The sequence below is a fragment of the Pundamilia nyererei genome, unplaced genomic scaffold, assembly GCF_000239375.1.
Source record: "Pundamilia nyererei isolate P.nyererei 1_Seehausen unplaced genomic scaffold, PunNye1.0 scaffold00027, whole genome shotgun sequence".
In the NCBI taxonomy this organism is placed as follows: domain Eukaryota; kingdom Metazoa; phylum Chordata; class Actinopteri; order Cichliformes; family Cichlidae; genus Pundamilia; species Pundamilia nyererei.
Genome location: NW_005187428.1, coordinates 536720 through 558270, shown reverse-complemented (window position 1 = coordinate 558270; position 21551 = coordinate 536720). Strand labels below are relative to the sequence as shown.

At 41.5% G+C, this 21551-nt stretch overlaps 2 protein-coding genes across 2 annotated transcripts; both read left to right on the top strand.

The window, feature by feature from the left end:
• Positions 1–17: 17 nt before the first annotated feature.
• fan1 (FANCD2 and FANCI associated nuclease 1) lies at positions 18–6035 on the top strand. Its single transcript, XM_005728002.1, has 13 exons — positions 18–1814; positions 1896–2036; positions 2289–2490; positions 2567–2800; positions 2896–3027; positions 3106–3214; positions 3313–3432; positions 3548–3712; positions 3837–3990; positions 4114–4217; positions 4291–4485; positions 5019–5147; positions 5254–6035. Exons 1-13 carry the CDS (start codon positions 317–319, stop codon positions 5389–5391), a joined length of 3321 nt encoding a protein of 1106 aa, XP_005728059.1. The 5' UTR covers positions 18–316; the 3' UTR covers positions 5392–6035.
• Positions 6036–6765: 730 nt separating this feature from the next.
• On the top strand, positions 6766–21545 carry LOC102193340 (disintegrin and metalloproteinase domain-containing protein 10-like). The gene is made up of 16 exons (XM_005728239.2): positions 6766–6924; positions 8923–9073; positions 11017–11135; positions 11298–11456; positions 11989–12089; positions 13223–13363; positions 14394–14486; positions 14572–14755; positions 15213–15376; positions 15485–15668; positions 17201–17351; positions 17452–17635; positions 17743–17851; positions 17974–18194; positions 18298–18424; positions 21205–21545. The coding sequence occupies exons 1-16, from the start codon at positions 6858–6860 to the stop codon at positions 21402–21404; spliced, it is 2355 nt and encodes a 784-aa protein (XP_005728296.1). The 5' UTR covers positions 6766–6857; the 3' UTR covers positions 21405–21545.
• The last annotated feature ends 6 nt before the right edge of the window (positions 21546–21551 follow it).

Here is a 21551-nt window from a genome sequence, read left to right as displayed (position 1 = left end):
TGTATCTGGGATCGATTTCGATGTTCTGCGCTCTACTGGTTGTGCCTAAGAAGCGGGATTGGGTGCCATATCTGCTATCGGTATGTTAGCTATTGTTTTGAACCGCTGACAGGCTGTATTTTATAGTTTTCTGCTGGATTTGTGAAGCACTAAAAGTCGCAAATGTGTGACCATTTTAAATGAGACATAGGTAAGCTAGCATACGAAGCATTTCTACACCGAAAGCTCAACTGTCAGAGTATGCAACAAAGAAAACCTGTGGGGGAAAATAGTTTTCACCGAGCAGCACCACCACTGCCGCCTGCATTGCTGAAACATGGCCGAGCGAGCTAACAAAGGCAAACTCAGGGGACGTTTATCATTGTCGAGAACCAAAAAGACGGACAATGTTGTTAAAGTTGGCACTGCTGCCAGGGGTGCCACCACAAGTCCAATCACGTCGTTCTTCTCCAGCAAGCCTCCACCTAAGCTGGCCTGTCCCCTGTGTGGCCAGCTGGTACCGAGATTCAAGATCAATGAGCATATTGATCTGCAATGTCAGAACTTTGAGAGAGGAGACAGCACTGTCGGCTCAGCAAGTAATAGTGTTATCTCAAGCACTCAGCTGTCACCCAGGAGTCGTCTCCCAGAGTCTCCCGAGGTGGATCGAAAAGTGGAAGAAGCGGGTGAAAAAGGCAAAGAGACCAAAACAAGCCCTTATTTCAAAAAGAATAACTTACAGCAGACACCACGGGAAATAAACAGCAAGACTGTGGTCAGGACCATTGACCTTGGAAGTCTTTCTTCTAAATTATCTAGAAAATTTCATAAGGCACCTGAAAGGAAAGAGACAGTGGACGAACTTAATGAGACACTGAATAGCTCACAGAAAGAAAATCTTCTGATTCAGAGTTTAGAAGACAAAAAAGAGGACCTGCCAGTCAGATCAACCAGTGTCGTCTGTGTAGCAGCAGTGGAAGATCCATCACATTCAGAAAAACAACATAAATTTGAAAACAAAGCATCTAAATCTGATACTGTCCAAAAACAAGTTACTCCGAAGCCGCACTCTTCTCCCTCCAAACCAGCAAACAACTCACAACAGGCACCACGGGAAATAAACAGCAAGACTGTGGTCAGGACCATTGACCGGGAAAGTCTCTCTTCCAAATTATCTGGAAATTTTCATAAGGCATCTGAGAGGAAAGAGACAGTGGATGAACTTGATGAGACACTGAATAGCTCACAGAAGGAGAATCTTCTGATTCAGAGTTTAGAAGATGAAAAAGAAGGTATGACACGCCGGTCCACCAGTGTCACCTGTGCAGCAACAGTACAAGACCCATCACATTCAAAAAAACAACATAAATTTGAAAACAAAGCATCTAAATCTGATACTGTTCAAAAACAAGTTGCTCCAAAGCCACACTCTTCTCCCTCCAAACCAGCAAAACGAAAAAGTAAATCTTCCATTAGTAAGGCAGCTAGCTTTAAAAAGAAAGCCAAGCTGGAGAAGAAGTCCTCTGAAGGTAAAGCTGGAACAACTGATCTGGATCAGCATGAAACTGTAGTAGCGTTATCTGCTTGTGACCAACCTTTGAATTTAGAGGAAACGTGTGAGGAAAGGGTTGCGGTTGTCAGTGGTGATTTACTCCCAGTGTTTGGTGCCGATAGCATCACAAGTGAGCAGAGCTCGACTACGGCTTCGCCGCACCTTCCCTACTACCTCAGGAACTTCAAAACTGTACTACACGCTGTGCTGGAGAATGAGGATGACAGAGAGTTGTTCAACCAAGATGATTTGTCCTTTATACGTGCATTTGAAAATCTGTCAGGTATGTTAAAATATTATTCAATAGTTATTCTAAAAACTGAAAATCTGGCTTTATTGTTCACATGTATTCTCTCTCTTGAAGTCATGGGACAGAAGTTGTATGTGAGGCTTTTTCAGAGGAAACTGAAGTGGCTCCAAGTAAATAAGCTGGATTATGAAGAGATATGCAGCGATCTTGGAGCCATTTCACAGGAACTGGTTCAAAGTGGTTTTCTGGAGACAGGTAAATGTGTAAAAAATTTTATGTCTCCTTTTGTTACTGTCATTTTGTTACCGTTCGATATTCATGTTTTTCCAATTATGTTATTAATATGACTGCACTGATCACATTTAGCTATTATGTTGGCATCATGTTAATGGTTGAAGCTAGGAAATACAGTAAAATGTTTGGAATAAACATCAAATTACATCAATGAATAAACATCACCAAATTTTCTCTAATAATGTCCACGTCTGATGTTTTTACCTCTCAAAGAGAATGACCTTGAAGACTTGGGTGAGGCTCTGGATCTCCTGCCGGCTCCTGAACTCAAAGCTTTGGCTAAGACTTTCCACCTGGGCAATTCAGCGACCCAAAAACAGCAGGTAGTGGACGGGCTGCTCCGCCTTAGCAAGCAAAAGTCTCTTTTCACTCTGACCACTGCACAAAACAGTGTCGGAGCAGTGATTCTTAAACGGTAAGATAATTATTTACGTTATGTTTTTTTAGTACCAGTATTGCAGTGGTGGTCACACCCCATCCTGTCTTTAAAGGGCTAAGCAGCTTGCAGGTTCCTGTGTCCGTCTCTGTCGGGGTCCTCGGGCTGTCTTCTCTCGTGTTCTCCTGCTCTTCTCTCTGACGGACACCATGGAAGAAGAGGAGATGGCAGCTGGAGGACAGAGCCAGCTTTATACCATCCTTTTGGTAAACTCAGGTCGTCTGGCCTTCCCAGACTATACAGTACAGCGTGTAGCCAAGGTTTTTCAGGATAGAGAGGACCTTATCAGGTAAGGTTCTACCAAAAGATCTATAATGACTTTCTTATGTTTTATCAAGCAGGATAGGCACAAATAAGTACTAATAATGGCATGCATCACACCAGATATGAAGCTTCCATGCGAGCACTGCAAGAGGTGATCCTGGCTATGCAGGGTGGTCAGTGGGAGACGGCCATGGGGCTCTATGCTGCAGCCAAAAGTCAATGGCTAGTGCTGAAGAAAAACAATGACCTCAGGTGCGAAATCTTAAACATTTGCTTCAGTGTTTCCAAAAACAGTCAGTTGTGACTGATAACAATATGATTTGTTTGCAGTCATCAGGAAAAGCTGCCTGTGTTTCTGCGCTGCTTCACTGCAGGATGGGCTTACACTCGAATTTTATCCAGAGGGGTCGAGATTTTGCAAAGACTCCGTCGCTATGAGGTTTTCTGAACCTGTCCATTCACCGTCTAACACAAATTTAAGTGCTTGTTCATGTCATTGTTGTTGAAGATCCCATGGGTCTTCTGTTCATGTTACAGGAAGCAGTTGAAGAGCTGCGGTCTTTGCTGTTGCAGTTCGTTTACTGTCCTGACAGCCGCGGGCGATGGTGGGACAGACTGGCACTAAACCTTCACCAGCACCTCAAAAGTCCTGAGCAAGTCTGCACCCTTTCTCTGTTCTCATTCATGTCCTACTGAGACAGTCTGATTTAATTTTTTGTCAGATGTCTTGTGTTAATCTTTCAATTGTTGGACTGTGTTCTTTACCTGTCAGGCTATCTGTGCTATTAGAGATGGGCTGTCAGACCCTTTGGTGCGTACAGGACATAAACTCGCGCTGCATCACAGAGCTGTTAGAATGAAAGAGTCTGCCAGCTGCAAGAAGTACCGCCTGCAACTGAGAGACCTGCCCACTGTCCAAGTACAAGATGTCAAGCATGTACGTTTTTCACAGTGTCAGTGTGTGGGTTTCAAAATGGAACAGCTTAGTTTTTTAGCTCACCTAAAAGATGCTTTTGTGTGTGTCTGTGTGTTTGTTTGTTTGTTGTTACATCTGACTGCAGGTGACTATTCGAGGACAGCTGTTTCCTCATGAGGGAGGCATGGGAAAGTCTAAATTTCTTTTACCAGCAAATGAAGAGGGCGCTCATTCCACTGTAATATGCTCTGTAGAGGAGCTGTCCTTGGCGCATTACAGACAGCAAGGTTTTGACCAAGGTAAACAACTTTTTTTCTCCTGTAAAAATGTATAGATACAAACAGAAACAGTAGGTTTTTTTGTTTTTTCTTTTGTTTAAGTATTATTATTATTATTATTATTATTATTATTATTATTATCAGGGATCCATGGAGAGGGTTCAACATTCTCAACACTGTTTGCTCTCCTGCTGTGGGACATCATTTTCATGGACAGTATTCCAGATGTCTTCCGAAACCCATACCAGGTAAAGAAAGGTCTATACGTGTTTATCTGAATATGTATGAAACTCTAGAGCTCACGTTTGTTTTCCCTTACAGACGTGTCCGCTGGATTTTTACACCGACTGCTTTTATGAAAACAGAAAGGATGCAATCGAGTCTCGTGTCCAGTTACTTTGTGAGGCGTCTGTGGAAACTCTGCAAAATATGTTGGAAGATGTCTGGAATTCCCAGGAGGGAAAAGTCTGTTCGTTGGTGAGCTGGGAACGTTTCTCATCCCTTCAGCAAGCGCAGGTACTTAAGGTTTTAAAAGTACATGTTGAGTGCTGTCAGTATACAGTGTTTCTCACATTATGTGTCAGCGCAGTGGGGCAGATGAGGACACATTTTCCTCAAACACACTCTAATAATTGTCTCACCTCATTACCAAGTTTGGAGCATCCTTCATTGACAGATTAGCAAGTAGACTCTTGCTTTGGAGCCATGCTGGTGTAATACATTTAGAATGGGGTTTGAAACTTTCTTGTGAAGCATTCAATGAATCTGTATGAACTGATAATAGAAAAATAAGAAACAAGAAAAGGTCAGTAAACGTGCCCTTGTCCTGGATTTTTTTCTTTTTTGATGGCGTTGCTGGCATCCAGTTGAAGAAGACCATGTGTTTTTTTCTTTGTACTGTTTTCATTGTTTTTTTGTTTTTATTTATATTTTACACAATGTGGTTTTTTTGGGGGGGGATGTAAGTTTCTACATTTCTTACTGTAGGTACCAACATGATACTGATGTGCAATTAGATGCTGATTTTCTTTTCTTTTTTCTCTCCCCAGTCTCTTGTTGCATGCCTGGGTGGAGCCTTTCTAGGTGGAGTAATAGCACGAATGGCAAAAGACTACAGGCACTGCCGTGGAGGTTTGCCCGATCTTGTGGTGTGGAACAGCTCAAACAACAGCTACAAGGTGAGATCACCTGCCATCCTGGCTTGTTTTGTTCTCTGTTTTTTATGGAATCAGGAGATTTTTGGTGCCCAGTAGTTTAAACTCTTGTGATGTCATGTGATTGTAGCTGGTGGAGGTGAAGGGGCCCAATGACCGACTGTCTCACAAGCAACAGATCTGGCTGGATGAGCTGCAGAAACTTGGGGCCGATGTGGAGGTGTGTCACGTGACTGCTACTGGAGCCAGAGGAGCTCGTCTGGAATAAACGGACACAGAGAAATTGACTGATAAGACTTGTGCTGCTAATAAATCAGACTGCGGTCAAAAAGAAAACATCCGCAATCGGACATGCTGGGAAAAAAACATCCTGTTTGATCAACCTATAGAGAATGGTGTAAATCTTGATTTCAAAATCTATAAAATTTCACCTTTCTATGTAGGAGGAGGTTAATGTGCTTTGTTTTGTATGGCATTATCATCTGGTCTTCAACAGGAAGTCGTGCACTATGTGATGAGGATCATCGTTAACAGCTTCCAGGATCAAAAATTGCAACTGATGCATGACAGTAAATAGATCCAGCCACTACACTAATATAATGGTGTTTCCTTTTTGGGACATCCTGTAATCACAGGATTGTGTGTTGCCATGCAACCAAGACTCACATTTTCTTGGCTGCTTGTAAATTACATGACAGCTCTATGAGTTTGTTATGCAATTAAACACTGTGATAATATGCCTATAAATAAGCTTTTTGCCAGTAAGCATCGGGTAATCAAAGATATCAGCTGGGTGCAAAAGAAGAAGTCATAGGGCTACTTTTAATCAGAGTATTTTAGGGCAGAACTGAAGGAAATTTTTAGTCAGCCCAAAAAAATCTGCTTCCTTTTTAAATGCTGTATAAAAAATAATAATAATAAAGAAAGAAAAAAATCTTGAAACAGATTTTCTGTTAATAAGCTAAGACTCTGCCTCAGCATGTTCATTTCAAACTTTGACATTGCCGTAAATCAGTTATTAACAATAAAAGTGTATCATAGTTGATAAACTACCCCTCCACAGTGGCTCCGTACCCTGCCAAGAAAAGTGGTCATGCTTAATGCCGTGTACAGTCATCCTCCCAAAGGCCCATTATTTCTTTTTTAAATTATCAGTCAATCTGTGGTTTGCTTTCTCTATTAACTTAGTAAGTGTTCAGTCTGAATTGGTTCCCTGATGCTAAGATGACAAAATCGTATTACTGGTATGATGTGACTCAGTCACTTTACTGTAAGACTCATCTCAGAACAAGAACACTGAGAAAAAAACACCACCACTGACAGATGACTCTACATCAGGTATGAGAAGAGTCCGTGAATCCAGAATAATCTGAATCTGGATCAGTGATATTTTGAGAAATGATGAAATAATTGAGCAGTTAAGTAGTTATGCTGAGAAAAACTGTAGAATTTTCATGTTTATTGATGTGTGCATATATTTATATATTACACACATGCAGACAGAGAGGGATACGTATGACACTAGATCCCAGGCACACTGAGTGTTGTAATGTATGCAGGCCTGGTGGATCATGGACGCTTCTGGGGGAAGGGATGCCAGGCTATCCTGCGTCTGACGTCACGGCGCTGGAGAGAGGGAGAGGAGGCGATGTGAGGAAGCTGCAATAAACACACAGGGCGTCTGCGCCTATCTAAGTAGGACAATAAAGTGAAAACGGCATCAATGCTCTAACAATGGATTTGTCACATACCCTTCTCCTTAAAGTTTTCCTCTTCGTGTACTTGCTAAACTACACCCAAGGTGAGTGAGGCGGTTTCTGTCGGAGCAAATCGAGTTGTGTTGAATCCATGAAGCAGCGAGCGGAGAGGAGCAGAAATCCCGATAGCCTGCTAGCTACAGAAGGGATCAGCAGGGCCTGCTTGTTATGAAGAGGACTGCACCCTTTTTGCCGTATTACTTCAAGGCGACAATTCACACATAGCTTAAAGGCGGACTCGGATTCGCGCAGTCGATTGAAATAAACGGACATTGGGGAGTTACGTCCGTGTGTTGTCACCGTTTTTTATCGCCAGCTTTTGGGTGAGGGTTTTGTTGTTACCGTGCGAGCGGCGCCGACAGCCATTGTTATGAGAAGATGGAGATGCCGACTGTTAAAGCAGCGTTAGCTCTGAGCTAGCTGCCACTTTAGCCGCTAATTGTTCTGTCATTATTAAAAAAACAACAACAACAGTTTAGCCCCGAAAATAACCTGTGTTCAGTGTAAAAGACACAAGTTTTCGCATTTTGCTGGCATAATTTTGTCTGCAGTTTTGCTCCCTGTCAGTGGTGTTTTAAGTCAAATCAACCTGCAGTCAGTATTTTAATAAAAATAGTTTTTGTGTGTGTCTATGTGCGTGTGGGTGCCAAATTGCTCTGTGTAAAATGCAGTATTGACGTGTAATGCACTTCTGCTATCCTACCACTATCTGCTATATGCCGATGCTGTGCTTTTAAATCCTAATGTTCTCAGCTAAATATAGGAGTCATATACACAGATACATATACAATTACACAGTGGTTTTTGCTTGCAATGCTTCTTTTATTAATCTAATCTAGTCTAAACTACAGGAAATCCTTCATGCCTAACACCACAATACTTCTTTTTATTTATTACAATGTACTCAAGCTATTCATTCACATACCTGGATTTCAGCTTGATTTCTTTTTTCTAATTTTTACTTTCTGATTCAGTATTATTATTTTTTGACCTATGTTGTTTTTGGCTACTGTAACACAGCAGTTTTCCCAACTTTTAAGATAAATTAAGTCCAACTTGTCTCATATTTTCCTATATTTAATGTTTCTCTTTGATTAGTGTTTTTGAAGTGTATCAATCTTGGCTCCTCACATTTTCTTTATGTTTTGTAAGTCTTTAGAAATTAATTTATTTCAGAGATATAGTCATGGCCTTCACTTCTCATAGTCACCTCAATGAAAAATTTAATGTTACCACCTAAATATTTCATACCGCACATGAAAAGGGAAGTAGCTGAAGCCTGGTCTACTTATCCATCTTTGTTATAATGTTGCACAGAATCCTGTAATTTATGGCTCACTAGTCAGGCATAATTACCTGCCAGAGAAGCCTAATTACATGGACTCTGTTTACTAAAAAAGCTTCTCTCTCTTTTTTTTTTATATGGAGCAGCGATCTGACCTTACACTGAGGAAAGTGGTGTATATGTATGTGGAAAACATGCCAACATTCATTGGGGGAATAGATGCCATAAACAAAATCAATCTAGAAAAACCCATTTTTGTTTCAGTGTGAAACAGTGGGCAAAATGTGTGGAGACGGTTAAGAATTGCTTTCTTTCAAGCCCACTACCCAGCCTTCTGGTGACGAAATAATTAAGCGGTGACGCTGTGGGCTGTCGTTGAGAGTTAGTCTAAGGCTGCCATTCATTTGGCTTAAATAGATTTTAGTTAAAACCCAGAACATACTGATTTGCTGTCTGTTTCCTGTATTGTAATCCTGCCTGTCAAATATTGTCCAGATTATCCGCCTTACGGGCATCTAAACCACCCTAACATGAGCAGTGCGTCAGTTGTGTACAAATGTAGCTTTTGTACATATTCTTTTGAGTCTTTCTGTTAGGAATAGTTTGTGTTACCAACTAGAATCGCATCCCAGTTTCTAATGAGTAGGGAACGTGTTTTTTCTTTTTTCAATTGCCGCTGTATGTATATATTTGAGGGGGGGGGAAACAAACACACATACCTTTCTTTAACAGATGTTCCTTCGTTCTTTTCACACAGGACACTATAGAAATCCCCTGAACAAGTACATCCGCCACTATGAAGGCCTGTCCTATGACACAGAGCTTGTGCACAGCAAGCATCAGAGGGCCAAGAGGGCACTCTCTCATGAAGACAAGTACCTGCATTTAGATTTTCATGCCCATGGAAGGTTCGTGCACTTTCTTTTCCTAGATATTATCCAAAGGTAAAGTCTGTCTGCATCTGTTTTTCTTTTTTTCCCCTTTCTCTTCATGTATCTTTATTCATTTGTCTGTTTATTCATTTGCAAACACCGTCCCGTGTACTTGTGCTGTTTATGATTAAAGTTGGAGGTCTTCTGTGTTGGGGGATTTGCAATTTTATTGAAAGTTGTTTTACAAAATCAAAAACATACGCTGGTGCATCATGTTAGGTCAGTGTTCAGGATGGATTTTTAATGATCACAATTATTTTCTGTGTGGGTTTTCTGCTCTCCCCTGGAGCTTCCGTATTCCTTGATTGGTTGAATTAACCGGCAACTACTCTAATGTTTGTTTAATTGCTTAAACTAACTGTGTTGGTGGGATAGAAATGGGCTATTTAAAGACACAAACCTGAGCTCAAAATAATTGCTGTTGTCCAGGTGTTCTTATTCCCTGCAGTTAAAGTGAAACTGTGCATGTATTTGTCTGCGTTCGTTAGCTCTGTGATGTATGTGGTGTTTCATGCTGCCTGAGTGGAAACCCCTCCAAATATCGTATATGGGTTGATACTAATCGTCCTTGTCATGGTTCTTTATCTAATATTTCGAGGAGGTGGTGTTGTGAAAAAGCATCCATGACAAAGTCACGACCATCTGGCTGGGATCTTGGCAAAGGCAGTTCGTTGCCCTTCTTGTAACAGGGCCTGCTGTTTCTAAACTCAGATGCAGCTTAATAGGGAAGCGTATCATAAGAGCAAGGCGAACTCCGAAGGAAGATGTCTCTTCCTTTAAAAAAAACCCGCATCATATTCTTTTCCTTTTGAATTTACGACAAAGCTAGAGAGAGAACTCCTGATTCTTCTGTTTAATTTGCAGCACACCACCTGGCTTTCCTTTTTGACATTTGAACAAAATGTCTTGTGCTTTACACTAACAGCCACTAATAGTACAGTGAGGATGCTTTTAGATTCATATGCAGTATAAGGTTTGCCTCTAAAACGCCACCAGTTCTTAGGTTTTTAGTTCAAAGTGCTGGGGCAGTAGTTTCCTTCACACAACTTTGAGAATTGCCCTATTTTTCTGTAAATTATGGCTCTCTGTGTTATTTTCTCATGGAATCCCAGACTGAGTCCACGTTGATGTTGTGATCACAGTGTGGGAGCTTTACCATCTGTTGCAAGACTCCTTGTTCTTGTCGCCAAAGAGCGGACTTTGACTCTTGTTGGGGTTTTTTGGGCCCATTGCCATCCTACAGAATAAAGATTTTGGACCTCTCACATGCCTCCTTAATAGGATTGAGCAGTGGATAACATCCAGAGAGCCTAAAACCTTTGCAGAGTTCTCTATGTATCTGAAACAGCCAATAAACATGTTAATGTACTGCAGAGTTTTCCCCTGAGATTCCTACAAATGCCTAGTGATTCACTAGGCATTGTGCACATTGCAGGATGTATTGTTTGCTATTATATTAGGCTTCAGATCTAAATTTTACAAAGGCTTTGTGTTTCGTCTGTTCACGGACCTAGAGAACAGCAACTTTCACACAATGCGAGCGTACAATAAGAGCACTGTGTAGGTGTTCCATGAAATCCGAGGTTTACTGTAACATGTTTTTTTCCCTCTCCATATGTTTGAACTACAAAAAAACACAGCACTGTTGCTAGATGCCCTAATTTCAAATTTTCTGTTTGGTCTCTTACAAATTTAAATGCTACAGTTTTGCATCTGCAGCAGAAAACTGCGTATTTGGTGGGTTTTTTTAATTTTGTTTTTCTCTGTGAACGCTCTTGCTTCGACCCCACCCCCCCTTTTAATTTGCAGGTTCATTTTTAGAGAAGGCTGGGTAAATGTTGCTTACTTCCACTACTTAAGGCCAACTGCAGCTCCTCTCCTGAATCTGAAGGCCTTCTTTTTTATCTCTTTGATTTCAGGCACTTTAATTTACGAATGAAGAGAGATACCACCTTGTTTTCCCCAGATTTGAAGGTAGATGTTTCAGGTGAAGAGATTCCATATGATACCTCTCACATCTACACTGGAGAAATCTTTGGTAAGACTATAAATTTTTCACAGTTGTTTAAATGTGTCACTACAGTACTGCTGCTCTAGGGGATTTTTCAAATAACTGTTGGCTTTGTTTTTCTCAAATGCAAATGCACCCTCTTCTGTGTCAATCTTCTGATGCTTATAATTGTACGATTTGGACTCCCAGGCGAGAAAGGCACATTGACTCATGGCTCCATTGTGGATGGTAAATTTGAGGGTTTTATTCAGAGCTACCATGGCACTTACTACGTGGAGCCTGCGGAGAGATACCTTGAGGACAAAGACGTGCCCTTCCACTCTGTCATCTACCATGAAGATGACATACGTGAGTCCCTGCACCTTTAGCCACGCAAATACTTTGACAGGCTATTATCCCGTGATCATCGAGTGTGTGTTTAGATATGTGCGTGTGTGACTGGAAAGTGCGAGGTTAGTGCTGCCGAGCTGATGGAGGCAGACTGGTGTGATAGGCCCCCCTGGGGAGCGCAGACACCTGGGGTGTTCATTAGCTGAGTAACACAATCTTGCTCTTGGGTACTGGCTCATTTCAGCAGGCTTTGCAATGTTGATACTAATAGTGAGCACCAAGTACACTTCACTACACTTGCAAATCATAATTTCACATCATCTGTGTACACATAGCGTGTGGCTGAGGGGCAAATTAAACATAATTGTGAGAGGAATCACTAATGAGAGCGACAGGAAAGTAACTCACACAGCAAAGCTAGGCTCAAGTGACGTGTAAGTACTTCCATTAGCTGATCGTGAATAGCGCCTGAAATAGTGACTCACGGGGTTAAGTAGCTAACATTGTCTCCCATAATCCTAATAGTGTTGTGTCTGTCTCTCTCATACAGACTACCCGCACAAGTATGGCCCAGAGGGAGGCTGTGCCGATAGCTCTGTGTTTGAAAAGATGAAGAAATACCAAACCTCTGCCGTGGAGCAGCCCCCTAAGGTTAACTTCACCACACACTACAATAAACCCTGACAGGGTTTAGTGAAGATCTTTGAGGATATTTTATGGTACTACTTAGTCAGGGTCAAAGATACCTAGAGATGTCTTTTTAAAGTCTCTGTGCCTGGTTCTATGTTGTAAGTTATAACCATGTAAGTGTTAAACCAGTATAGTCACAGTTAAGATTTGTCACTTTATTATTAATATGTAATTTTTTTTTAATATAGTTTTGCATATGATTGTTATTTCACAGATTTCCATAAATTGTATTACGACACGGTTTAGTTTGGCCAGACGATCATCTGTATAAAAGTTCACCCGTTCATTTGTTACCGTTGTAGAGGAGTGGGAGCAGGATTACTCAAAAAGTTAAAGATTTAACTGCATGAAAGATTTTCCAGATTTCAGGCTTGGCCCACATTGCAGAGATGAATCATTCTTGGAGTCAGTTCAGATCTCAATCCAGGAAATTTTGGGGAAAGATTCTTTATCACTGCAAGATGGGCACAGTTAGACATTTCATCATATCTTCACAGATCAAGTTTAGCGTCGCGTTTGCGACACTAAACTTCAGATTTAGACATCCTTTTGGATTCAGAAATATGGAAAGCAGCATCTAAGCCTCACGTGTATTATTATCACATTCAAGTGATGGACTGAAACAGGATGACATAATGTTCAATTTGGTACCTGACAATAAAATGTAACACTTTATCTCAAGCTGTGCCTCTTAGCTCCAATCCAATCAGAGATAGTAGGCAGTAATAAAATATGTCTGTGTTTAATTTAAACCACGTTAACAAAAAGCATTAGTTTGATTTATCGGTTACTTCTGACTCACATGTCACTGCAAAACTCTGTGACCGAAAAGTACTGAACACCTTAAAACTGAGATAGGTGTCCATCAGTGGCAGTGGTCAGCCTTTTCCCTCCACCCTGTATGTGACATAGAAAGCACATATTCCTCTGCAGAATAGAGCTTCATGAACATACTGCAGCTGAAGAACCACAGCCTAAAAATACCGGACATTATTTATTTACTCTTTTTACCGTTTTTGTTGGAAAAATCCTTTAAATATGTTTTATTTAACTGTGTGTTTCCTGCTCTGCCTCTTCCGTCTCACTCACACCAGGAAGTCCACACTGATCTGGACACCCAGCTGCTGAGGAAGAAGAGGATGGCCCAGGCTGAGAAAAACACATGTCAGCTTTTTATTCAGACCGACCACCTCTTCTTCAAGTATTACAAGAGTAGAGAAGCTGTCATAGCGCAGGTAACGCACAGGAAGTGACTTGGTATATACTACTCTTAATACTTTCTAAAGCCTAGGAATATATTGATAAGAGAAATTGTCCACAAAGTACAATTTCTATGGAGTTGCGTTACGGTGTAGGAATTGTCATATTTTGGCAAATCTATTATCATTTTCTGGGGAGAGTTATACTAAGACATTAGCACCACTCAAGCACTACCCATTAACTACTGCGCTCAACTAATGAGAGTGAGGCTGTTTTCCATTTTTCCTAATCTGTATGCTAAGCTAACTTAGTATACAGGAGGCTAGCAGCAATAGGAAGATATTATTGCCAGCAGTAGCTTATTATTCGGTCTACTCCCTTTATAGTTTACACGTTGCCACTTCAGTTTTTCCACCAGCTTAAAGCCCCCAGTATAACCTTGATTACATGATCCTTTTATGTGCGCGGTATTCTCCTGAACGATAGGTGTCGCAGGTGTCAGACAATACCTCCACATCAGTGCTGATATAGTGCTGTTCTTTTAGGTTTGTTTATTATCAGAAAGTTTATTCTTGTACCATCTCCCTCTCATCGATCTGTGACTGTCAGAGATTCTGTATTGATATGTCATTAAAACGGTGGTATAAACCTACACGATCGTAAACTTGCCTCTTCAACCCGGTGGCAGTGGAACAATGCGTCAGGTTACAAAAATAAAGAGTTGCAGAAATGGCTGCTTGCGACGGCAAATGTGACGTCAGTTTAATGTCAGTGTTGTCGTACAGTGCCATTTGACAAGCCACCGCATGGGTAATGTCCTAGGTCAGTGCCACGCCTGGCATAAACACTGATTTATTTATTTATTTATTTATTTATTTTTTAATGCGAAAACCACATATAGCCAGTTGAATAATGTATGATATTAGCCTACTGTTTCTGTTAGCTGTTGTTGTTAGCAATAGAGCTACGTACAAGCAGCTCTTGTTAGTATTTGTACCATTACATACGGTGTACTTGAGTGAAATGTCAGCTATTAAAAGTATGAATACCTTGTACTTCCTTCAGATCTCCAGTCATGTGAAGGCCATTGATGCCATTTATCAAGGCACAGACTTCATGGGCATTCGTAACATCAGTTTCATGGTGAAACGGATCCGGGTGAGTCTTTTGCAGATCGGCCGCTTTTGCATTTTAGGTCTGTTCACAGTCTTTCCTGTGAACCAGTTGTCTCCTGTCTTCGCAGATCAACACCACCAATGATGAGAGGGACAAGTCCAACCCATTCCGCTTTGCCAACATTGGTGTGGAGAAGTTTTTGGAGCTGAACTCGGAGCAGAACCACGACGACTACTGCTTGGCTTATGTTTTCACTGACAGAGATTTTGACGATGGGGTGCTGGGTTTGGCCTGGGTGGGAGCGCCCTCAGGTACGCAAATCTTATTCTTGTGATAAGCAAGCAGTCTGTGTCTTGTTTTTACAGAAAGGTACAAAAACATCATTTTTTTCACATTCCTTAGCAGGAATTTGTCCTCGCAAATGTAGACTGAAGCTCATCAAGCAGGAACATATTTTTCTTTAAAACTGTCGGCAGATATTTGTTGCAGTCTGTTTTAACTCTACACTGGGGTTGATTTGAGTTTTTAATTGAAAGCACTGCAGTTAAATTGCAAATTTGCTGCAGTAAAATGGGCATCTTCTCTCAGTAATGACAAACAAAATTTGTCTTCAGCATGTACTGTAAACATGATGATGAAGTATGTTTTTAAATAAGGCCTCCTGTCACTTATTTGAATAGCTGGTGTTAAATTAATCACATTCACTCTCTTCATTGAGCGAAAACTTTCCGTATTTAGTTTGTTGCAAATTGTGCCTTTCCTTCTCAGGGAGCTCTGGAGGCATCTGTGAAAAAAGCAAGCTGTACTCAGACGGAAAAAAGAAGTCTCTCAACACTGGTATAATCACTGTACAGAACTACGCCTCCCACGTACCTCCGAAAGTCTCCCATATCACTTTTGCACACGAAGTAGGCCACAACTTTGGCTCCCCGGTGAGTGCCGCATTTATGCACGGTGAGAAGGAATTTATGATGCCTGTACTCTTTGTCCCTTTTTTTTTGCTTTTAATCTTTGATTTTCTTTTTCTTCCTTGCTGCCAGCATGACTCTGGATCTGAGTGCACACCAGGGGAATCCAAAAGCCAAGACAAGAAGGAGAAGGGCAATTATATCATGTATGCAAGGGCTACATCTGGAGACAAGCTTAACAACAACAAGTTCTCCCTCTGCAGCATTCGCAACATCAGCCAGGTGCTGGAAAAAAAGAGGAACAACTGCTTCGTCGGTACGTTTTACTGTTTCTGTTGGATCTAGGGCCTCGATCTTAACTCGTGATCCGGGTTAGGGTTCTTCTGATGGTGTGGAATATTTTTACCGCAAACTCTTAATTAGTGAAAGAATTCAGGCATCCTGAGAAGTTATTGGCTAGTATCAGCTTAGAAAAGCCAGCTTGGCATTAGTCCATGGTATTTTTGTACAGTATTTGGCAGACTGTGGAAGTAAACCTTGTCATCTTTTTTCTTTGTCTTTTTTTTTTTTCTTGCCAGTTTCACACTTTTGAGTCAGTAGAACAGCAAACCGATGCTTCAGAAGTCACTCGATTAATTCACCATGTGATTGGCGTATCTAAAAAATCTTCTTGTTTTGCACAAGCTGTTCAAAGTGATGTGCATCTTGGCTGCACTGATATGACTGAAAAATGCTTTAGCTTTTCAGACACTGCCTTAATACACCCACCCACAAACCGACGTTTTTTTGGGTTTATGCTTTTGGCTCTTTGAAGGGTCCTTTTCTATTTTTCTTTTTCTTTTTTTGCCCCAGCAACTCATTCTCTCCAGAGCAGCATTCAAGGGTTTGGTGTGCATGCACGCTCAGAATGAGCCTTTGGGGGATGAGGGTCCACTACCGTCAGCATGATTTGTGTACACAGTGAAGGAAATTTTTGTGCATTTTTGTAATGGTTCAGGCCTTTACACAAAAAGCACTTTGCAGAAAAAAAAACCCCCATGAAATTTAAAATTTTTAAGAAGCAAACTTTTATTTTGTTAAAATTTTGCACACAAAAAAATGTCTCCTCAAAAAACACACTATGGGAGTCAAAACATGGAGTCGACATCAAGTGATGATCAAGCAATGACGAGTTGGTCCTGATGTTTGTAAATGTGAAAAGGAAGAATCTGAGTTCATCCAGTTCTCAGGAGAAGACAGCAGCAGGAAGAATTTCATGGTTTGACCCACGAGTTGAAGCTGCATCACAACCATTTTCCTACATGCCGTCAGTCGGGCAGTTTGAACTCTTGTTGGCAGAGTTGGGACCACATCTGATCGATTGACCCGGAGCAGCATCTAGTTGTGTGTCTAAGATAAAATAGTATTATTTTACTATTATATTATCATTGTATACTCAGTAGCGGTGCACATTTTGTGCTTCGATTACACTTGTTGCCAAATGCAGAGGTCTGATCCGGAAAAATAAATCCAGCAAATTTGTCCAGCAAGTTGCACAATCCTGTGTAAGGGTGCATTAGGAATGGGCGAGTCCAAAAATATTTTTAAAGCACAAAATGTTCGTACGATTATTATCCGTCTGGTGTAAAAACCTTAAAACAATCAAAAATCTCAATGTGTAAATGTAGAAAAAAACTGGGGGACAATTTTTCATTGTCACACCTGACTAGGAGAAGGCGGTTTTCTTCTACAGAGCATCAAAAAGTCTGTAATTCATAAAAACCCTGATATTATTTAATAAATGTCTAATTTAAACTTTGAGCTTGCTCCACAAAGGGCTCAACACTTTTTTCTTTTTTTTCAAAACAGAGTCTGGCCAGCCCATCTGTGGTAATGGTATGGTGGAGCCTGGTGAGCAGTGCGATTGTGGGTACAGCGATCAGTGCAAGGACAAGTGCTGCCATGATGCCAACCAGCCTGACAACAAGAAGTGCACATTAAAGGACCATACAGTCTGCAGGTAGAGGGCGATTTTTATTTTTCAGTTATTTTAATATCTCTTAAAGAGGGTGTTCTCATGTTTTGAGTCTTAACTCTGCGCTTTTCTCTTCCCCAAAAAGTCCCAGCCAGGGTCCTTGTTGTACAAGCGAATGCATTTACAAGGCTCGCGGTGACAAGTGCCGAGAGGAGTCGGAGTGCGCTCACCATGGCGTGTGTAAGGGCGACAGCGCCCAGTGCCCCACGTCGGAGCCCAAGGCCAACTTCACCGCCTGCCACGGAGAGACTCAAGTCTGCCTCAACGGGGTGAGTGGCTGAAGAAATCACACCTTGAAGAACTGGTTGTCATAGCAGCACTGTACTCATACTAGCAAGTGTCTGATCTCGCCTGTCCTCGTGCTCCTCCTCCGCAGGGCTGCTCCGGCTCCATCTGTGAGAAGTACGGGCTCGAGGCGTGTACCTGTGCCAGCCAAGATGGCAAGGATGAGACCGAGCTTTGCCACGTGTGCTGCATGGAGAAAAGTGAGTCATTTACCCTTTCTCACACCTTTTACAAGCAGGCTCTTTCTTTTATAAATATACGGGTGAGTTTTGTCTTTTTTTTTTTTCTTTTTTTTTAAAACTGGATTTGTCTCTCTGCACAGCAAATCCCAGCACATGCAGCAGCACAGGATCAGAGCGCCTGGCTCGTTTCTTCAATAAAAAAGTCACCACGTTGCCAGCTGGCTCGCCTTGCAATGACTTTAAGGGCTACTGCGATGTGTTCATGAAGTGCCGACTGGTGGACGCAGATGGGCCACTTGCCAGACTAAAGAAGGCCATCTTTAACCCTGAGCTGTATGAGAACATCGCCGAGTGGATTGTGGTACGTGTCGACATCTTGATTGTGAATGATTAGTTAGTATGTGGGGGGTCTTTTTCTATTCTGTATTTGATTGAGCTTGATTTGAGCTTCATTTTCATCCCAGGCTTACTGGTGGGCAGTGCTCTTGATGGGTATCGCCCTCATCTTGCTTATGGCTGGTTTCATTAAGATCTGTAGTGTGCATACTCCCAGCAGCAACCCCAAACTTCCACCACCCAAACCACTTCCAGGTGAGTCCAGAAGACTAAAAAGAGACCTCGTCTAATAAGAGCGTTTAGCTGTTACGCATTTTCATGAAAGATTTTTAGATAACTTACCTGACCACCCAGATGTTTTAAGTCACATGTCTGCAGTTTGCTTTCAAACCTCCTTTAAAATTGAATGTGACATTCAGTGTTTTTTGGGGGTGGGGGAGAGGGTTAAATATCATTTTTATTCAGGCAGGTCAAACCACCGAGAGAAAGCTCTCTTTTACGAGGACACTCTGATTACAGTAAATATGAAAGCTACTTTTAGCTCCTGCCTTTTTCATAACGGGTTGTCACAGCGGGTAGCTCCGCATGTTTGATTTGGCAGATTTTTACGTCGGATGCCCTCGCTGTGTCTCCTCCCGCGATCAAACTAGGGAGCTTTTGCTTGCTAAAAGAGTGTGTAAACCACTACACTACAGGGACACAAATGAATAAAAATACAGATATATTTTTAAAAACCTATTTATTATCAGGCTGTAAAGTAAAATTAATCATGCAGTTCATGTTATCATTTACGGGCTTATTAACAATTTATATGGGCAGTGCTGTGAGAACAGTTTCCTGAGAACACTTACAGATTTGATCTGAGCTCCTAAACTTGATCCAGATTAAACTCAGATTGAGCTTTGAATGTTCACACAGGCGAAAAAGCATCACATTAAATCCACTGTACTGTGTGCCTTGTTAACCTTGCAGTCATACCTGTGAATGAGAGCAGTGTTATGATTACTTACTCTTAGAGTTTCTCTACATGACTTTGGTTTTCTCACTGCATCCTGTGCTGTTGCGCCTAAGGGTGGTCATGGCAACCGATCTACTTGTTTAAATGTGAGAGAAGAAGAAAGTGTAGTTGAATATTCTAAAAGGCATATTCAAATTAAGCAGAGTGTAATGGGTAAGGTGATGTAACATCAGTACAAAATGTTTGCATGTATTTAAGAGCAGTTTAATGACATTTTCTTTGTTAAGAGTATTTTTGCAAGTTGCTGTTTTTTGGCATGTTGTACACACACGCTACACGTTGATAACATTAGCAGCCCAACTTTCCTAAAGTTGTTGACGTCTGCAGTCAGAATGGGGTTTTGCTCGGCTCCACTTGAGTGCTGATCTTCCAGCCTACGTGCAACCGTTTATTTTTCTAGATCAAAGGACCACAGATCGGTCCCTCTAGCTTGTTTACAATTAGCTTCTTTCTGCTGCAGCTACAGTTAGTGGCAGGTGGTTTCTTGAAGTCTTGGACAGCAACGCTAACCGCTGACGGTAAATAAAATAAATCGTAAGTCTGTCGGTATGAGCTAACAGAGAGAGTGTGTGTGGGTGTTCTGCCTCCGTATCTCCTGCTGTGTCCTACATGTGAGAAAGTCCAACTTTGGACAATGTCTTTACTTGATTGTTAAGAACAAGGGTTTTCAAACCTTTGATTACCAGGTGCGGGTTCAGGGTTGAAGCCTACAGAGGAAAAATGCAAACATCAAACACTTTGATTGCTTGTATCTTACACATATATAGGAAGTTTATGTTGGTTTTTGCCATTTTTGTACTCTTTCTATAGTATTTTCAGTCAGGCTCTAATAAACATTGTTTAACACTTTTATTAGACCACCTGCCATAAATACAAAAAAGCACAAATATTCAAAAAAAATCTGTCAAACTTTATGTTAAACACAGTCTATAAGCACGTCACGCAAGACTTCTGTTTGCTGATTTCTCCTCTGCTTTTAATGAGACTCTTTTTAAACTTTTAGATTAGCTCCTGATGCTGATTTTAAACTTTCTCACTGAAAGAGTCCAGCAGGTCCTCGTTAATGGACAAATATCCAGTAGGATTGTGTCAAGCTCCCGTTGACCTTGGGGCTGTGCTCTGTCACCCCTTCTTTTTATTACGTACGCCGACAGCTGCAGGACGCCGTACGAGAACAGGTTTATTTTTGTGTATCTTTTATTGTTTGTTTATTGAAAGTCTTTTAACATCTTCTTTTATCTGCTGGTTCAGTATTTTGCCTGTTAAGGATGGAAACCGTCAGTCATAATGTTAACGCCTCCAAAATCACTGGGGTCAGATTTGTGCTCACTCTGGGAAAATCAGGTGATAAAGAAGGCAAAAGACGTTGTTATACATTTTTATTTTTGGACCTCATTGTTGTCGATCGCTGCGTTGACATGCAACAGTGTTGGTGATAAGTGGTTGTGTGAGTAAGCTGCGAACAAATTACCCTTTTTGGGGGAATAATAAAGTTAATCTGAATCTAAAATCTCCTTCAAAATAAAAATGACTGAATTCACTGAATGTTTTTATATCTGAACTTGGACTTTTCTAAGAAGTCAGAAATTGGTCAAGTTTAACGTTCAGTACTGGTGGATTAAACATTACAGAAACATGAGAAAACTAATTAGGTAATTACTAATGCTGCTAATTTAGTACAGCCATGGCATAAACCTCACATTGGGGTCTGATTTAATAAATTCCTTCAGTACCGCGGGGTCATAAATGACATCACCCAGTAAGATGAATGCGATGCAAGGTAGGCCCGTTCACTTGCAGGGGTCACTCTTTGTCCGCTGTGAAAGAACAGCTGCTGATACTTTGTGATTATTTTTGAGTTTCCCTACATGAGAGATGACAGATGTGAGATAAACACGTCATCCTTCATCACACTGCAAGACCACCAGCTTAGGAACAAGTGCTGCAGCTGAACAAAACAAATCTAGGACGATACTCGTATTTCTTGAGCCTAAGTTAACTCTCTTTCCTCTGACAGGGACTTTGAAAAGACGACGAGCGCAGCAGCATGCTAGCTCTCAGGTGCAGCACCAGTCCCAGCACCCGCACGGCCACAGCGGACACGGGGGCCACGGCGGCCAGCGGCAGGCACAGAGGCAGCCTCAGCGCCAGGCACAGCCCCAGAGGCACCACCGTCAGCCCAGAGAGAACTATCAGATGGGCCAGATGAGACGCTGAGACCCTGCACCCAGCTCCCCCTGCTCCCCCCCCAATGCCTTGGCTCCTCCTTGTGCCTACAGAGGGAAACAAAAGCGTCACTCCATCCAAAGAAACGCCTGACATGGTTGTTAGTCATCATCATATCCTCCAACTACAGACAAAACA

Excerpts from the sequence above, each read along its gene's own strand:
- fan1 (XM_005728002.1), top strand. The coding sequence starts at position 317 with ATGGCCGAGCGAGCTAACAAAGGCAAACTCAGGGGACGTTTATCATTG. Across the intron at positions 3,433-3,547 it reads ACCTCAAAAGTCCTGAGCAA|GCTATCTGTGCTATTAGAGA; the intron begins GTCTGCACCCTT and ends TTTACCTGTCAG. Across the intron at positions 3,991-4,113 it reads ACAGCAAGGTTTTGACCAAG|GGATCCATGGAGAGGGTTCA; the intron begins GTAAACAACTTT and ends TATTATTATCAG.
- LOC102193340 (XM_005728239.2), top strand. The coding sequence starts at position 6,858 with ATGGATTTGTCACATACCCTTCTCCTTAAAGTTTTCCTCTTCGTGTAC. Across the intron at positions 15,377-15,484 it reads GCCACAACTTTGGCTCCCCG|CATGACTCTGGATCTGAGTG; the intron begins GTGAGTGCCGCA and ends CCTTGCTGCCAG. Across the intron at positions 17,636-17,742 it reads CTCAAGTCTGCCTCAACGGG|GGCTGCTCCGGCTCCATCTG; the intron begins GTGAGTGGCTGA and ends CCTCCTCCGCAG.